General features: G+C 46.6%; 1 protein-coding gene across 1 annotated transcript in view; it reads right to left on the bottom strand.

Annotated features, from left to right (window-relative positions):
- The window catches only part of dpy (dumpy), a 67,611-nt gene that overhangs the window by 1,201 nt on the left and 52,317 nt on the right, over positions 1-14,093 (bottom strand). The window contains exons 77-105 of the mRNA XM_043427226.1: positions 13,752-14,051; positions 13,174-13,485; positions 12,781-13,095; positions 12,371-12,697; positions 11,958-12,275; positions 11,537-11,878; positions 11,146-11,442; positions 10,728-11,030; positions 10,298-10,615; positions 9,306-9,944; positions 8,608-9,066; positions 8,034-8,387; positions 7,687-7,896; positions 7,402-7,599; positions 7,086-7,280; positions 6,493-6,861; positions 6,024-6,236; positions 5,537-5,938; positions 5,253-5,435; positions 4,314-4,895; positions 3,223-4,176; positions 2,649-3,017; positions 2,314-2,514; positions 1,972-2,220; positions 1,661-1,846; positions 1,244-1,476; positions 793-1,063; positions 391-629; positions 93-279 (exon numbers count right to left, since the gene is read on the bottom strand). Coding sequence (XP_043283161.1) covers positions 93-279; positions 391-629; positions 793-1,063; positions 1,244-1,476; positions 1,661-1,846; positions 1,972-2,220; positions 2,314-2,514; positions 2,649-3,017; positions 3,223-4,176; positions 4,314-4,895; positions 5,253-5,435; positions 5,537-5,938; positions 6,024-6,236; positions 6,493-6,861; positions 7,086-7,280; positions 7,402-7,599; positions 7,687-7,896; positions 8,034-8,387; positions 8,608-9,066; positions 9,306-9,944; positions 10,298-10,615; positions 10,728-11,030; positions 11,146-11,442; positions 11,537-11,878; positions 11,958-12,275; positions 12,371-12,697; positions 12,781-13,095; positions 13,174-13,485; positions 13,752-14,051 — 9,525 coding nt within the window. The remainder of the gene's footprint in view (positions 1-92; positions 280-390; positions 630-792; positions 1,064-1,243; positions 1,477-1,660; positions 1,847-1,971; positions 2,221-2,313; positions 2,515-2,648; positions 3,018-3,222; positions 4,177-4,313; positions 4,896-5,252; positions 5,436-5,536; positions 5,939-6,023; positions 6,237-6,492; positions 6,862-7,085; positions 7,281-7,401; positions 7,600-7,686; positions 7,897-8,033; positions 8,388-8,607; positions 9,067-9,305; positions 9,945-10,297; positions 10,616-10,727; positions 11,031-11,145; positions 11,443-11,536; positions 11,879-11,957; positions 12,276-12,370; positions 12,698-12,780; positions 13,096-13,173; positions 13,486-13,751; positions 14,052-14,093) is intronic.

Below are 14,093 nucleotides of genomic sequence, written 5' to 3' on the forward strand. Positions count from 1 at the left end.
ATCGGTGTTGTTTTGGAGTATAAAAATAATGACGGGCATCGTCGTTCTACTTTTTTTCAACTTTTTACTAAAACATGTCTGTTCATTATTACCTTCGGCTGGATCTGATGTGTATCTTTCCTCTCTCCTTTCCAACGTTCTTATGAGGTTGGACGTGATGGTAATTTCTTCTCGCAATTGTCCGTCGAAACCTTCGGAGATGCTCAGAGCTGTGTCGTTGAGCTCAGCATCGACGTCACGACGTCTTCTACCGAAAGCGTTGTACCCGCGACAATTAACCTGGCAAAATTAGCCCACGATATTGTTTCAACGTTTTTTTTTTTTTTTTTTATATTGACGAATCGATGCCACCGATTCTAGAGTTTGTCGTTATTTCGCAATTGTACTTACAGGCTGACAACGTCCGAAGCAAACTCGGATGTTACACTGAAATCGAATATTGTCACTGCTCGGGAATTTGAATGCGTTGAAACTGGCTACGAGAGATTCCGAATCGGGATTTTGCTCCCATTCGCCAAATATCGTAGGATCTGTTGCACAACCGTTTTCGTCGGTCACTATGTACTCATTCTCTTTGCTGTCTTCCATCGTTTTTGCAACACAGTTACGGGCGAAACCTCCATAAATAGCTAAAAGTGAAAAACACGAGGGGATATCAACGACAAATTTTTTACTACTTTTGTGAATTGAAATTAAAGTAAATTCCAGAAAAAAAAGATTATTCATAAACGTCATTTTCCAAATTCAAAGAATTATTTTTGACGATAGAAAAAGAAAACGATTTGAACTTACAGGAAGGTCGAACTTCGACTTGGAGCATGAGATTTTCGCCGATCTCAGCGGTGTTTATTTCGCTACCAGTTTGCGTTATTATTCTCATCAGACAAATTGGCGGTGGCCCGGTATTCGCGATCGTTCCGGCGGTTGTCAACATCGATACGTTGAAACCGAGGGTAACGTTTTGTTCGCCAGTTTGATAGATACACTTGACGTGATAAGCTTTAGCTTTGAAAGTGATGAGCTGAGGATGTTTTTGGATTACGAGAACGAAGCTCGCTTGGCCCTGTTGATTGTAAATTAATCATTAGATTACCATATTTCTCGTGGTTTTTGTAAAATAATAAAATTCGATGATCCACCATGAAAAATTTGAGAATAAGAGAAAATAAATTCTCATATCCATTTGGATTATTTTTCAAAGTAAAATCTTGAATCGTGACGAAGCTAAAGAAGAAATGCTTACGTTCACGTGGATGAGGCCACAATGGCCAAAGGCGACTTTGAATATTTCCATTCGGTCCGGCGAATCAGCCGGTATCGACAAAACTCTGCGACACATTTCGTCCTTGCTGTGTCCCTTGACATAAAGAACACCGTCGAATCCTTGATCCTGCACGTGTATTTGGATCTGAACACCATCTGACAAGCAACTCGCCATCATATCTGGTTTCGGTAAATCGGTGCGTCCTTTTCCAGCTGAGAAATATCAATAATATCTCAATGAACAAAGCTCGAATCGAATGAAAGTCACTTGCCTCGCTCACATTTTTTCAATATTTTTTAGTGGATTAATATTATTTTATGCAGCGAAGCAAACTCTCGGGTCAAAGTGACCCAAGTCTCATGAATTTGAATTAATATTATTTACAGATGATCTTACTGCAGATAGTGTAACCGTCGCCGTTGAAGTGACTGATGCACGCGCACGAAGGCTTGTGATTCTTTGCTGTGCAAATTGCGTTGACAGCGCAGATTTGTTTGCGGCAAGGATCCTCGCACGTTCTCGTTGTTGTTTCGCAGTATTTGTCATCGGCGCATTCATCGTCGTGATGGCAGGGAACGATGGCTGTTATTATGGGTTAGAAGTTAATGGGTTAGAATTCAGCATGAACAAGCGAGAGGAAAAAAACTTTTTCAGCTTTTGAATTATCGTGACATCAGGCATTTTCATAATTTTACTTGAAAACTTACTTGGTTTGCAGTAACCCTGAAGATCAAGACGGTATCCGTGTTCAACGGGACAAACGCATCGCCCATATTCGTCAATGATCATTCCTCGTTCGAGAGCACAAATGCATCGTCCATCGGAAGTGATGATCATTCCAGTTTCCTGGCGACAAGGCACACAAACGTCTCGCTCGTCTTTAGCGGTTCCCGGTGGACAAACACAACTTCCATTCTCGTCACGAATTTGACCCTTTTCCGGAGAGCATCGGTTTACTGAAATTCACAAAGAATATCATTGAAGAACTTGTCGGCAACAAATTCGTTTCCTGGATACCAAGGCTTCGTTGTTTCGCATGAATCACTCACTTTTGTCGCATCGTACAACAGCATTGCCACGATATCCTGGCAGACACTCGCAAATCATAGTTCTTATGGGTTTTGAATCGAGAATTTTGCAGTTAGCGTTTATGCCACAAGGCTCGATTTCCTTGCATGGATTCAGACAGTCGCCATCGAAACATGCTTTCTGCGATGGACACTGGTCGTCCTGTTTGCATACTTCCACCACTGTAACAAATAATAATTAGAATAAAAATGTCCATCAATTTTTTATTCTCTTTAATCATCGAAATTAGTCAATTTGATGATTATTTTATCTGATTACTTAATTACTTGATTAATTCTTGATATTTTATTCTAACCTGGTGTACAGCCAGAATCGATATCACCGACGTGTCCGGGGGGACAGGAGCACTCGACGACATGATTGTGAGTCGAGCATTCGAGTTGCCCACTGCACGGGTTGGCTTCGCACGGATTTTCGCAGCGTTGATTGATGCATGCTTTGTTGGTAGGGCAATCGGTGTTGCTACGACATCCCACAGGCCTGCAAGAGACTCGTGGATTGCCGGCGTAGCCGGGAGGACATTCGCAAACGGCTTGATGATTGATTCCGTAGCACTCGGCTTCCCTGGCGCAAGGAGCGAGAATGGGGGAGCACGCTGGGACGCAGGTGTTTTGCACACAGGTGTGAGTCTCGCTGCATTCTCGGTCAGATCGGCAGCCAGGAACTGCGTGAGAATGATGGAATTTTGAGAAAATTATTTTTTTATTATTAGGAATCAAATAATTCCTAAATAAATAAATAAATAGGAAGAAATAAATAAAAGAAAAAATTAGGAATAAGAAAAAAATGTAAAAAAGAGGAAGAAAAAAAAGAAATAAAGTAGGAATGAAAAATTAATTTGAAAAAATTCGAAAAAAAGCGAGTCTTACTTCGAGTACACTGAATATCAGCGTTTCCATCGTAGCCGTTGGCACACGAGCAAATTGGTTTATGATTAACGATGTTGCAGTCAGCGTTCGAGCCGCAGTTGCACGGATCTTTGCAGAGAGCATTGATGCAGGATTTGGAGGGTTCGCAGTCGCTGTCGCTGGTACATTCGAGTGGTATGACGGGCTTAGTAGGTTCGCAGGTACCGCTGCCGCTGCTGACGTATCCACTGGGGCAGACGCAGAGCATGGTGCGTACGGGGTGAGTTGGTAAAACTTTGCATTCGGATGGTGTTTGACAGTGTTCGATAACGAGGCAAGGATTTTGGCATTTGTTGTTGAAGCAAGCGAGTGTGTTCGAGCAGTCGGAGTCGAGGCGGCATTCGGGTTCGTCCTCGAGGCGACAATCGACCTGGGGATTGCCAACGTAACCGGGGGGACAGCGACAGCTTGGCAGATGATGACGAACGCGACATTCGGCCCGGGCGGCGCAGGTGTTGTCGTCGCGGATGCAGGGATCCACGCACTGCTTGTTGACGCAGGCACGGTCGCTCGGACAATCGCCGTTGCTGTAACATCCTATCACGTGACATTTGCCACGAGGGTTGCCGAGGAAACCCTCCCGACAACGGCACTCCGGAGCGTGCTCGACGACCACGCATTCAGCGTTCGTACCGCAACGCTCATTCGTCAGCAAACATGGATTGACGCAAATTTGATTGACGCAGCTCTTGTCACGACTGCACTCCGAATCGCTCCTACACTCGACCGTCAAACATCCCACCTCAGGATTACCCTCGAAGCCTTCCACGCACGAACAAACTGGCTTGTGATTTCTCACGGAACACTTCGCGTTACGTCCGCAATTACAGGGGTCGCGGCAACGACGATTCACACAAGCCTCACGCTCTCCGCACTCGTCGTCGCTCATGCATGTTCCAGGTATGCGAATGATTACTAAAATTTTTAAAATATCGCATAATTTTAGATTTCCCATCACTATACTTCTGACACTGAACAGCATTTCTAGACTCTAAAGTCACTTGGAAGATTTGTCACTGCAAAGAATGAAAATTCCATTTTTCTATACTCACTCTGTCGACACAGGCCATCGGCATCGGTGATCCATCCTTCAGGACAGGTGCAGACCATCGTTCTAACAGGCGTTGTATCGAGAACACCGCAACGAGCATTCTCCAAACAGGGTCTGATGACTTGACAAGGGTTAGAGCAATGCTCGTCGATGCAGGCGAGCTTGCTCGGACAATCGACGTCCCTTTGACACTCTGGTTTGTCAGGCGGTGGCAAGTACTCGCAATGCGAGTACGGGTCTCCGCTCGGTAGTTCCTCGGGACAGCGACAAAGTGGAATGTGATCGCGAACGTAGCACTGAGCATTTTGGGCACAAAGAGAACGCTCGAAGCAAGGATCGACGCAACGATTGTTTTTGCATGACAAATGCTGCGAGCACTCTTGATCACTCGTACACTCTGCTCTCTCGCATAGAATCTCAGGATTACCGAAATAGCCTGGACCGCAGCGACACGACGATTGATGATTTTTGCCATAACATTCCGCGTTTATTGCACAACCGTTGCTCAAAATGCAAGCATTTATGCAACGACCCTCGTGACAAGCTTCTGCGTATGGACACTCTACGTCGGATTCGCATTCGACTGAAATAAATAATACAAACATAGCGTCACGATCGTGAATCACTGCATAATATCACATTAAAATTTTGTTAAACTAAAGAGCCGTTGAGAATTCGGATCAAATTGAGTAGCTTTAATTAACATCTTCCTTCGAATAAAAACGTTCTGGATGTTCGAGAAATTGGCCTGTGCCTTTTCATGGTTTAACAATCCCAAACGCATGGGATTATAAAGAATGAAGTAGAATATCGAACTTTGCCTTTTGTGTATTAGAGCAAATGTTGAAAGAATCTATTTTTTGTTTAATTTTGCGTCACTTTTTGAGGAAATCTTTCGAGGGGAACTTTGATCGTCGATCGTTCGGTGCGATAAGCTTACGTTTCGAACAGCCGAGCTGTGGATTTCCGGAGTAGCCTGGATTGCAAACGCATGAAGGATAGTGATTGGTGACGATGCACTTGGAGTTGGGTCCGCAGTTGCACGGATTGGTGCATCGTTCATTAACGCAGGCTTCAGTACCGGCGCATTCGCTGTTCGATACACAGCCAAGAACGATCGTAGCTGAAAAGACAAAAGATAATAAAAATAAGCAATGACCCTTGCAATTTTTTCTTACTACAATTAAAAAATGAGAAAAACAGTATTTTTTTTCAAACACGTACGTGGTATGCACTCGATTCTAGGATCGCCCAAATAGTTGAACGGACATTTACAGATTGGGTCGTGATTGTCGACATGGCAGAGGGCATTTCTGCCGCACGGATCGCCCACGGCGCAAGGATTTGAACATTTCGAATTGATGCACTGACGATCTTTCGAACACTCGTCGTTGCTGTAACATTCTGGATATCCAGGCATTGGATTTCTCGGTTCCGGTGAACACTGAAAGTATGGATTTCCAGTGTATTTATCAGGACAGGAACAAATTCCAGTGTGCGAAGATGATTTGCACTGAGCGTTTATTCCACATTGGAGTGTGAAACAGGCTTCGACGCATTGACCGTTCAAACATTTTTCATGATTGTTGCATTCCTCGTCGAGCTTACACAGCGGGTCGGACCAATCTATGGAAAAGACATCGATTTTAAAGAATTTGTTTGTAAATTAAATTACGCCTCAAAATATTGCTGTCGTTGTTCTTGTTTTTACCGATTGGTCGACATCTTCCGTTCTCGTCGGTGAATGTGTCCCCGGGACATTGACAAATCATTGTTCGCAATGGCAGAGTGTTCAGAACTCGGCACTCTTGTTCCGCTGTGCACATGTTCGATAAAGCGCAAGGGTCTTGACATCTCGCATTGATGCAGGCGTTTGATGGTGAACATTCGCTGTCCTCTCGACATTCCGGCCTAGCATGATTTTCTGCAAGATTTTCAAAGTTCATTTAAATTTTGTGAGACTTCGACTCTAATGGATTTTTCGTATGATAAAAGAATTTCATTTGTTCATTTTTTTACAGCATCGACTGTGGTTTTAATGGTGGTTTTTGTCAAGCGAAAATGTTCAAAATTAACAATTATTGTGTGCTAAAATCGTGTTCCAGTGCGTATTCATCAAATTATCGAATCGAATGGTTCGATGATGTCTCTCTTCGAATCTTAGGTGAGCCTCTACTCACTGATGCACTCGACGTATGGATTGCCGCTCGTTCCAGGCTCGCAGACACACTTTGGCTGATGATTACGAGGGAGACAAGTCGCGGAAAGTGCGCACGTGTCTTCTTCGCAAACCGGACGACAAACTCTGTTCAAACGGTCGCAGGCCTCGTGATCTGCACAATCCTCGTTGTAGTGGCAAACAGCGGATATGCACGATATGTAAGGATCTCCTTGAGTTCCACGAGGACAGGTGCATTGGCCACGGTGAGCCGTCGCTGTGCACTCGGCTCCACGTCCACATATTATTTCCCCGAAGAGGCAAGGTGTTGTGCAATTACCGTTTCTACATGTTTTGTCGTATGGGCACTCATCGTCGGTCTTACATTCCGCTGTGCAACGAAGAAAATAATTGATTAAATGAATTGCATGTTAATCGATAAACTACGATTGAGTCTTTTGACTTTTTTTTTTCATTAAAAATTCGTGGCTACAGTTGTTGCCTGCTTTGATTATGAAATTGTTTTGCGATGATCAGCTATTGCAGTCTCTTTAGAGATTAATTTTTAATAACAAAATTTTACTATTTTTTCTTCCCATGAATTCGAATACTTACGTCTGAAGCATTGAATTTGAGGGTTTCCTGCATAGCCTTCGGGACAATGACAAGTTGGATGATGGTCGATTGTCAGACAATCGGCGTTAGAACCGCACGGATTATTGACGCAGGGATTCACACAACGTTGGTTTATGCAGCCGAGATTTGCCTGGCAGTCCGAATTAGATGTGCATTCTGGCCTGGGCGGCTCTTCTAACGAAGTGACGATAAAAAATGATTAAAAGTGATTTTGAGAAGAAGAAACTTCACTTTTTAACCGAATAAAAGTGCGAAATGAGAGTTTTCTTTTCTCAAGCCCTCGATGAATGTTTACCTTCGGTGCAGCCGATGAAAGGATCCTCCAAGCGTCCTGACGGACATCTGCAGACGTAACGATGATTTTCAACGTGGCACTCGGCTGAGCTTGAACAAGGTTTGATGGCGCATGGACTCAGGCAGCGCTGGTTCAAGCAAGCCGTTGTTGGAGGACATTCGGAGTCAGAACGGCACGAATTTCTCGTTTGATCGATAACTAGATGTGGAGCATCCAAGTTTAATTGAGCGATTACAGTTGATAAGAAAAGAAGATACTTTTGGTTGGGGAGAAAAAAATTCTTACTTTCCGCACACGCGACCGTAGCATCGCCGATGAAATTGGGCAAGCACTCGCAAATCATTGTTCTCATTGGTAGTGTATCGACCACTGTACATTTTGCGTTCGTGATGCAGGGCTTTGTTTCAACGCATGGGTTTCTGCAGGTACCGGAGAAGCAGGCCAATTTGCTTGGGCAATCGGCATCGAGGCTGCACTCGGGGGGCTCAAATGGCTCTGTTTTCAAACATCGTCGATAAAGTTAATTAATATTGTCGCGAGTCACAGATTTGTGGGATTTTTTGAAGTAAAAAAATTTGAAAAATCGACTGAATATTTGACTGAATCGGTAATGCGAAAAAAAAATACTTTACCTGCTGTGCACAAAGTATAAGGATCACCGATGAAACCGGGCGGGCATCGACAGGAAGCACGATGATTATCGACGTTGCACTGAGCCGAAGCTGGACAAACGCAAGGATCGACGCACTTGTTGTTGCGACAGGCCAGGAACGAGGCACAATCGTTGTCGTTCGTGCATTCTGGCCTAACGCAGTTGTCCGCAGAATCGACTATGTAACCGTCCGGACAGTAGCAACGAGATCTGTGGTAACCATCGGCTTCGCAAAGGGCGTTTGCTCCACATTGGGTAAGTGAACAGACGTCGACGCATCGCTCGTTGATGCAAGCTTCGCGCGATGAACATTCGCTGTCGCTTCGACAACCAGCTTCGGGGAATGAAAAAAATGAAAGTAACAAAAAAATTAGCATATAAGTGAACAAAAATTTTTAGAAAATTGAAATTATTTCAGGGTATGCTTGAGATCCGGAGCTTGTGGAAGGACGATAGATTCAGTCGGTGTGGAGAAGGAAAAATGTTGTGTGTGAACGACTGAATGGAGCGATTTTTTTTTAACGAGCGAAGTCAAAAATATTGGGAAAACTCACCGAGACGACAAAATTGTTGTGCATTGCCGACGTAGCCGTCGTTGCAAATACAAACTGCGCGATGCATTTGCGGATGACAGCGACTGTTGAGGCCGCAAGTGTCCAGAGTGCAAGGATCGACGCATCGGTTGTTCCAGCAAGTTTTGTCGTTCGAACATTCCGAATTAGTTGTACACTCGGCCTCGGCTTCGTTGAGCTCCAAAAGTTTGCATCGAATTTGTGCGTCACCGGTGAAGCCGGGCGGACAGGAGCAAGCGGGCTCGTGGTTGGCGGTTCGACAGATCGAATTGAGACCGCAGGCTCCGACGCAAGGATCGCGACAGCGTTGGGAGTAACACGCTCGGTCACGTGGACAATCCGCGTTTATTATGCACTCTGGGTAGACACAGAATGCTGCTCCGTTTTGCACTCGACATTCACCGTTGGCGTTGCACGGCGATGGGTTGCAAGGATCCGGTTCTGGAATTACGGTAAAACAAAATTACTTTCAATTCGACTTTTGCTTGACTCAAAGTCACTAAACTCAAACTGTCAGAATTTGAATTTCTTCATTTCTTTGCTATCGACAAATGGATCCTCAATTCGCGTGAATATTTTTAACGAAAATTCGAATGAGAAAAGAAGAATCTCAAAAGCTCCTTTTTCCTGCGCATCAAAACGAAAATTGTTATTTCAACGATGAATTATTTCCGCCGTACCTCCTCTCTCGTAACATTCGACGAATGCATTTCCAATTAATGGCGGAGGACAGGAGCAATGCGGACTATGATTGATGGGTCTGCAGAGTGCGCCAGGGCCGCAGATGTTTCGTCGGCACGGATCGACGCACCGATTTTTCTCGCAAGATTTATCGCTCGGGCAATCAGAGCTGAGAATGCATTCGGGTTGGCACCCGGCGAGTGCGTGAGGTTCGCCTTCGAGGCCAGGGAGGCAGCTGCAAACGGCGCTACTGCCAATTCGTTGGCAAATGGTGTTTGGTCCACAGGGCGATGGGTGGCACGGATCGGGCTCGACTTTCGGTCCCTCCCTGCACACCTTGAATGCATTTCCGGTGGTCGGAGGGGGGCACGAGCAATTCGGCACGTGGCTGGTAACAGTGCAAATGGCACCGATTCCACAAGTCCCTGGACAAGGATCTTCGCACTTGTTCCTAATGCAGGCACGATAATTCGGGCAATCGCTGTTCACCAGACACTCCGGATAGCAACCTTCGTAAGGATTTCCTCTGTAATCCGGCAGACACTCGCAAACCGCAGCTTTTTGTCTTTCTCTGCAGTAGGTGTTGACCCCGCAGGGCGAAGGGCTGCAAGGTCTGGCCGGAGGACCCACCGTCGGTTCTGTAAATAAAGTTAAAAAAAGGTTTCTATGAGCTGACTATTGAGTGATGCGAGAAACAGCAAGCAAAAAGTACGCTGAAGCTCGTAAATTTGTACAGTTTCAGAAACGGACAAATACGTTGTACAATAAATGACAGTGTATGCATAAAAATATGAGCATGCGAAAAAGAGAAGAAAAAGCTTGTAGGCATGCAGCGTGAAAATGTTTCGTTATGTACAATAATTACAAACTATGCAAAAAAAAACAAAAAAAACACAAGTATTAGTAAACAAATTGTCACAAAAGGTTCATTGGACTGAAACAGGTGAAGCTGGTAACGTCGTATTTTCAACGGTAAATTTGTAATCCTTACTCTTGTCAACGGAACAAACTCTGAAGGGATCGCCGACGTAACCCTCAAGACAATTGCATTTCGGTTGATGAACGTAAACCTGGCATATTGCATTAATACCGCAAGTGCCAGGGCATGGGTCAGCACATTTGTTATTGGTGCAAGCGAGATTGGACGGGCAGTCGCTGTTAACGCGACATTCCGGTCTACAGTTGGGTGGAGGTCCTAGAAGTTCGGGCAAACAGGCACAGGACGACGAGCCACCGGGCGTGATGTTGCATTGAGAGTTTGGACCGCAGGGCGAAGGGTCGCACGGATTTGGCGGTGGTGGTGAGTCTTCTAGCATTTTCAGTCGAGGGTTCATTAATTATTGGATGGGTGTAATTTAAAGAATTACAACAAATTTCAACAGAAACGATAGCAAGATTTGTTCAAGGTCAAGGTGACTTACCCATGGGGGAACAACTGACGAAAGGATTTCCGGTAAAACGATCCGGGCAAATGCAAATGGGATTGTGATTGCGAACCGTGCAAATTGCGCTACGTCCGCAAGAGCCGGTGCAAGGATTTTCGCACTTTTCATTGATGCAAGCTCTGCTCTGCTCGCAATCGGAGCTCACGACACATTCGGGTCTACAATTGGGTGATACGCCTAAGTAACCAGGTAGACAATTACAGGAGGCTCGATCGCCGAAACGACGACAAACGCTGTTGGGTCCGCATGGCGAAGGTTCGCAGGGATTGTCGCCCGGAGCTGTTCGGGTACGATAAACGTATTGATGAAAGATGCTGCTCTCGAACGAGGCCAATTAGGGTCGAGCCCGAATGGGTTTGCCTGGATAAAAAATATTAAAGATCGGCGGACTTACGTTTCGGAGGTTCGCAGGGTAAATAAGCATTGCCATTGTTAAGGGTGCATCTGCATATCGGATTGTGATTGACGACTTGGCACTCTTCGTAACGACCGCAGACGCCGGGGCAAGGATCGACGCATTTGTTGTTGAGGCAGGCGCGGTTCAGTGGGCAATCGTAATTTTGGACGCATTCAGGACGGCATCCGAAATAAGGATCGCCGTGGTACTCCGGCAGGCAGGTGCAAACGCCGGATTGGCAGCGAGCGTTCGGGCCGCAGGGCGAAGGGTCGCAGGGGTCTCTCGGTCCTGGGGCTACAACGAGGTTTTTGTTTCAACGGTTAGGGTTAGGGTATGATCGACAATGGTCCTTTCGCACTGTCCTCGCAGTGAGTCATGCTAATCTTACGTTTTGGCGGGGGCTCCTGTATCGGATAACAACTGTTGAACGGGTCGCCCGTGTGAGCTTCGAAGCACGTGCACATCGGGGTGTGATTGACGACCGTGCAACGTGCCCGATTGCCGCACGAGCCGGGGCAAGGATCGGCGCATTTTTCGCGTATGCAAGCCTGATCGCTGCGGCACTCGGAATTCAAGGTACACTCTGGACGACAGTTTGGTGGGGAGCCTATATAATTAGTGAGACAGGAGCAGCTCGCGTAACCGGAATCGGTCTCCTGGCACACGGAGAACGGACCGCAAGGCGATGGTGTGCAGGGATGCTTGGGACCTGGCTCGGGTTCTATGTTAGCTGAAAAATAACATTACTCAATTATTTATACTCGTAGAGAAGAGATGAGAAACGAAGGAAAGGACGGAGGAGGACTCACGTCGTAGATCGAAGCATTTCGAGAACGGATCGCCGGTCTGACCCGGTCTGCAGCTACAAATTGGACTGTGATTAATGACCTCGCATCTCGAGTCGATGCCACAAGTGCCGGGACAAGGATCAGAACATTTCATTCTAACGCAAGCGAGATTACTCGGGCACTCTTGGCTGACGCGACATTCCGGACGACAATTCGGCGGGTTGCCCATGTACCCAGGGTCGCATGAACAAGCGGCTTCGGTGTTTTCAACTCTGCATTGGCTGTTGGGTCCGCAGGGCGATGGGACGCAAGGATTCCTCGTCGTATCGTTACCACCGGCTGTGGAGATCGACGGAATGCGCGTGTTTGAATCTAATTCACAGGTTTATACGAACTCATGGATCGTTTGAGTTCATTACTGAGCAGGGACTTACGAATTCGGTCGACGGGGGTGCAGTAGCGGAAGGCATCCCCGGTGAAGCCGTCCTGGCACGAGCACGATGCCACGTGGTTAATGACTTGACAGCGCGCGTTAAAACCGCAACTGCCGGGACAAGGGTCTTGGCACTTTGATCTGATGCAAGTCCTGTCGGCAGTACAGTCGCTGGGCAGAACGCATTCGGGACGACAACCTTCGTAAGGATTGCCGTAGAAGTCAGGAGCGCACGAGCACGAAGCAGTGCTCCGGGACTCGCGGCAAATTGCGTTTGCTCCGCACGGCGATGGTTCACAGGGTCTGGGAGGTCTCACTTCCGGTTTAACTTTATTGGAACAAGAAAAAAATGATTAATTCACCAACTTCTTCCTCCAGGAACGGAAGTACGACTCGCGGTTTGTATCTTACTTGGGACAGGCTCGCATTGGACAAACGGATTCCCGGTGAACGAGGTGGCGCAAGAACACATCGGGGTGTGGCTGACGACGTTACACTCGGTGTTCGAGCCACAAGAACCCGGACAAGGGTCTCGACATTTTTGATTGATGCAAGCACGATCGCTCGGGCACTCGCTGTTACTGGCACACTCGGGTCTGCATCCGGGAGCTGATCCCAAAAATCCGGGGAGGCAAGAGCACGAGGGAGCGCCGTTGACAACGCGACATTGAGCGTTGGGGCCGCAGGGCGAGGGGCTGCACGGATTTCCTGGAGGTTCCTCCTCGCCTGTGGGATTGACAGATGAAATATTTTTAACCGTTCTTTTCTTCTTTTTTCATTATTTCTTCGGATTTTCGTTCTTACGTGGAGGCGGTAAGCATCTTTCGAAAGGATTTCCGATGTACTGAGATGGGCAGCTGCATATTGGATTGTGATTTATGACAGCGCATTGAGCTCCGAGCCCGCACGTGCCAGGGCAAGGGTCGATGCATTTTTGGTTACTGCAAGCCCGATTTCTCGCACAATCGGAACTGACGACACACTCAGGTCTGCAGGTCGGTGGCGTTCCCCGGAAGCCAGGAATACAACTGCAAATTGCCTGCCCTGAACTAGCCTCTCGACAATCACTGTTCGGACCGCACGGTGAAGGACTGCAGGCGTTCATCATCGGCGGGACTGAAACGCGAAACAATCATTTTTTAAACAAAATATTTATCTTGCAGGAAGTTCAATAATTTTTAGGTCCTCGTTGAATGGCTTTGGCGACTCTTCTCAAAAACTGTGACTCCGTTTCCGGAAGTTGGTTTTTACTACAAAAAATTGACGGCACGAATTTCGTGGACTTTTTTTAAATGAAAAAATCTGTCTGAACGAAGTGAAAAGAAATTCATCCAATCAGTGGACGGAGCGATAAAGATTGCGATCGAACAGTGTGCGAGTACCTTCAGCCGGTGAACAAGAGACGAAAGCATTGCCGGACATGTTTCTAGGACAGCTGCACATTGGCAGGTGATTGACAACGTTGCATTCTGCGTTTCGGCCACACGCGCCAGGGCAAGGGTCACGGCATTTGTTCGAAATGCAAGCGCGGTCGCGAGAGCAATCGGTATTGATAACGCATTCGGGTCTGCAGCCTGTGTAAGGATTGCCCTGGTACTCGGGCAGACAGGAGCAAGTTCCATCTCGGCATCTCGCGTTCGGACCACACGGTGAAGGATTGCATCGATCGGTTGGTGCTGGAGCTGAAAAATGGAGTTTATTGTTGAGGAAGGAAAAAAAAATTC

The sequence above is a fragment of the Venturia canescens genome, chromosome 8, assembly GCF_019457755.1.
Source record: "Venturia canescens isolate UGA chromosome 8, ASM1945775v1, whole genome shotgun sequence".
NCBI classification, from domain to species: Eukaryota; Metazoa; Arthropoda; class Insecta; order Hymenoptera; family Ichneumonidae; genus Venturia; species Venturia canescens.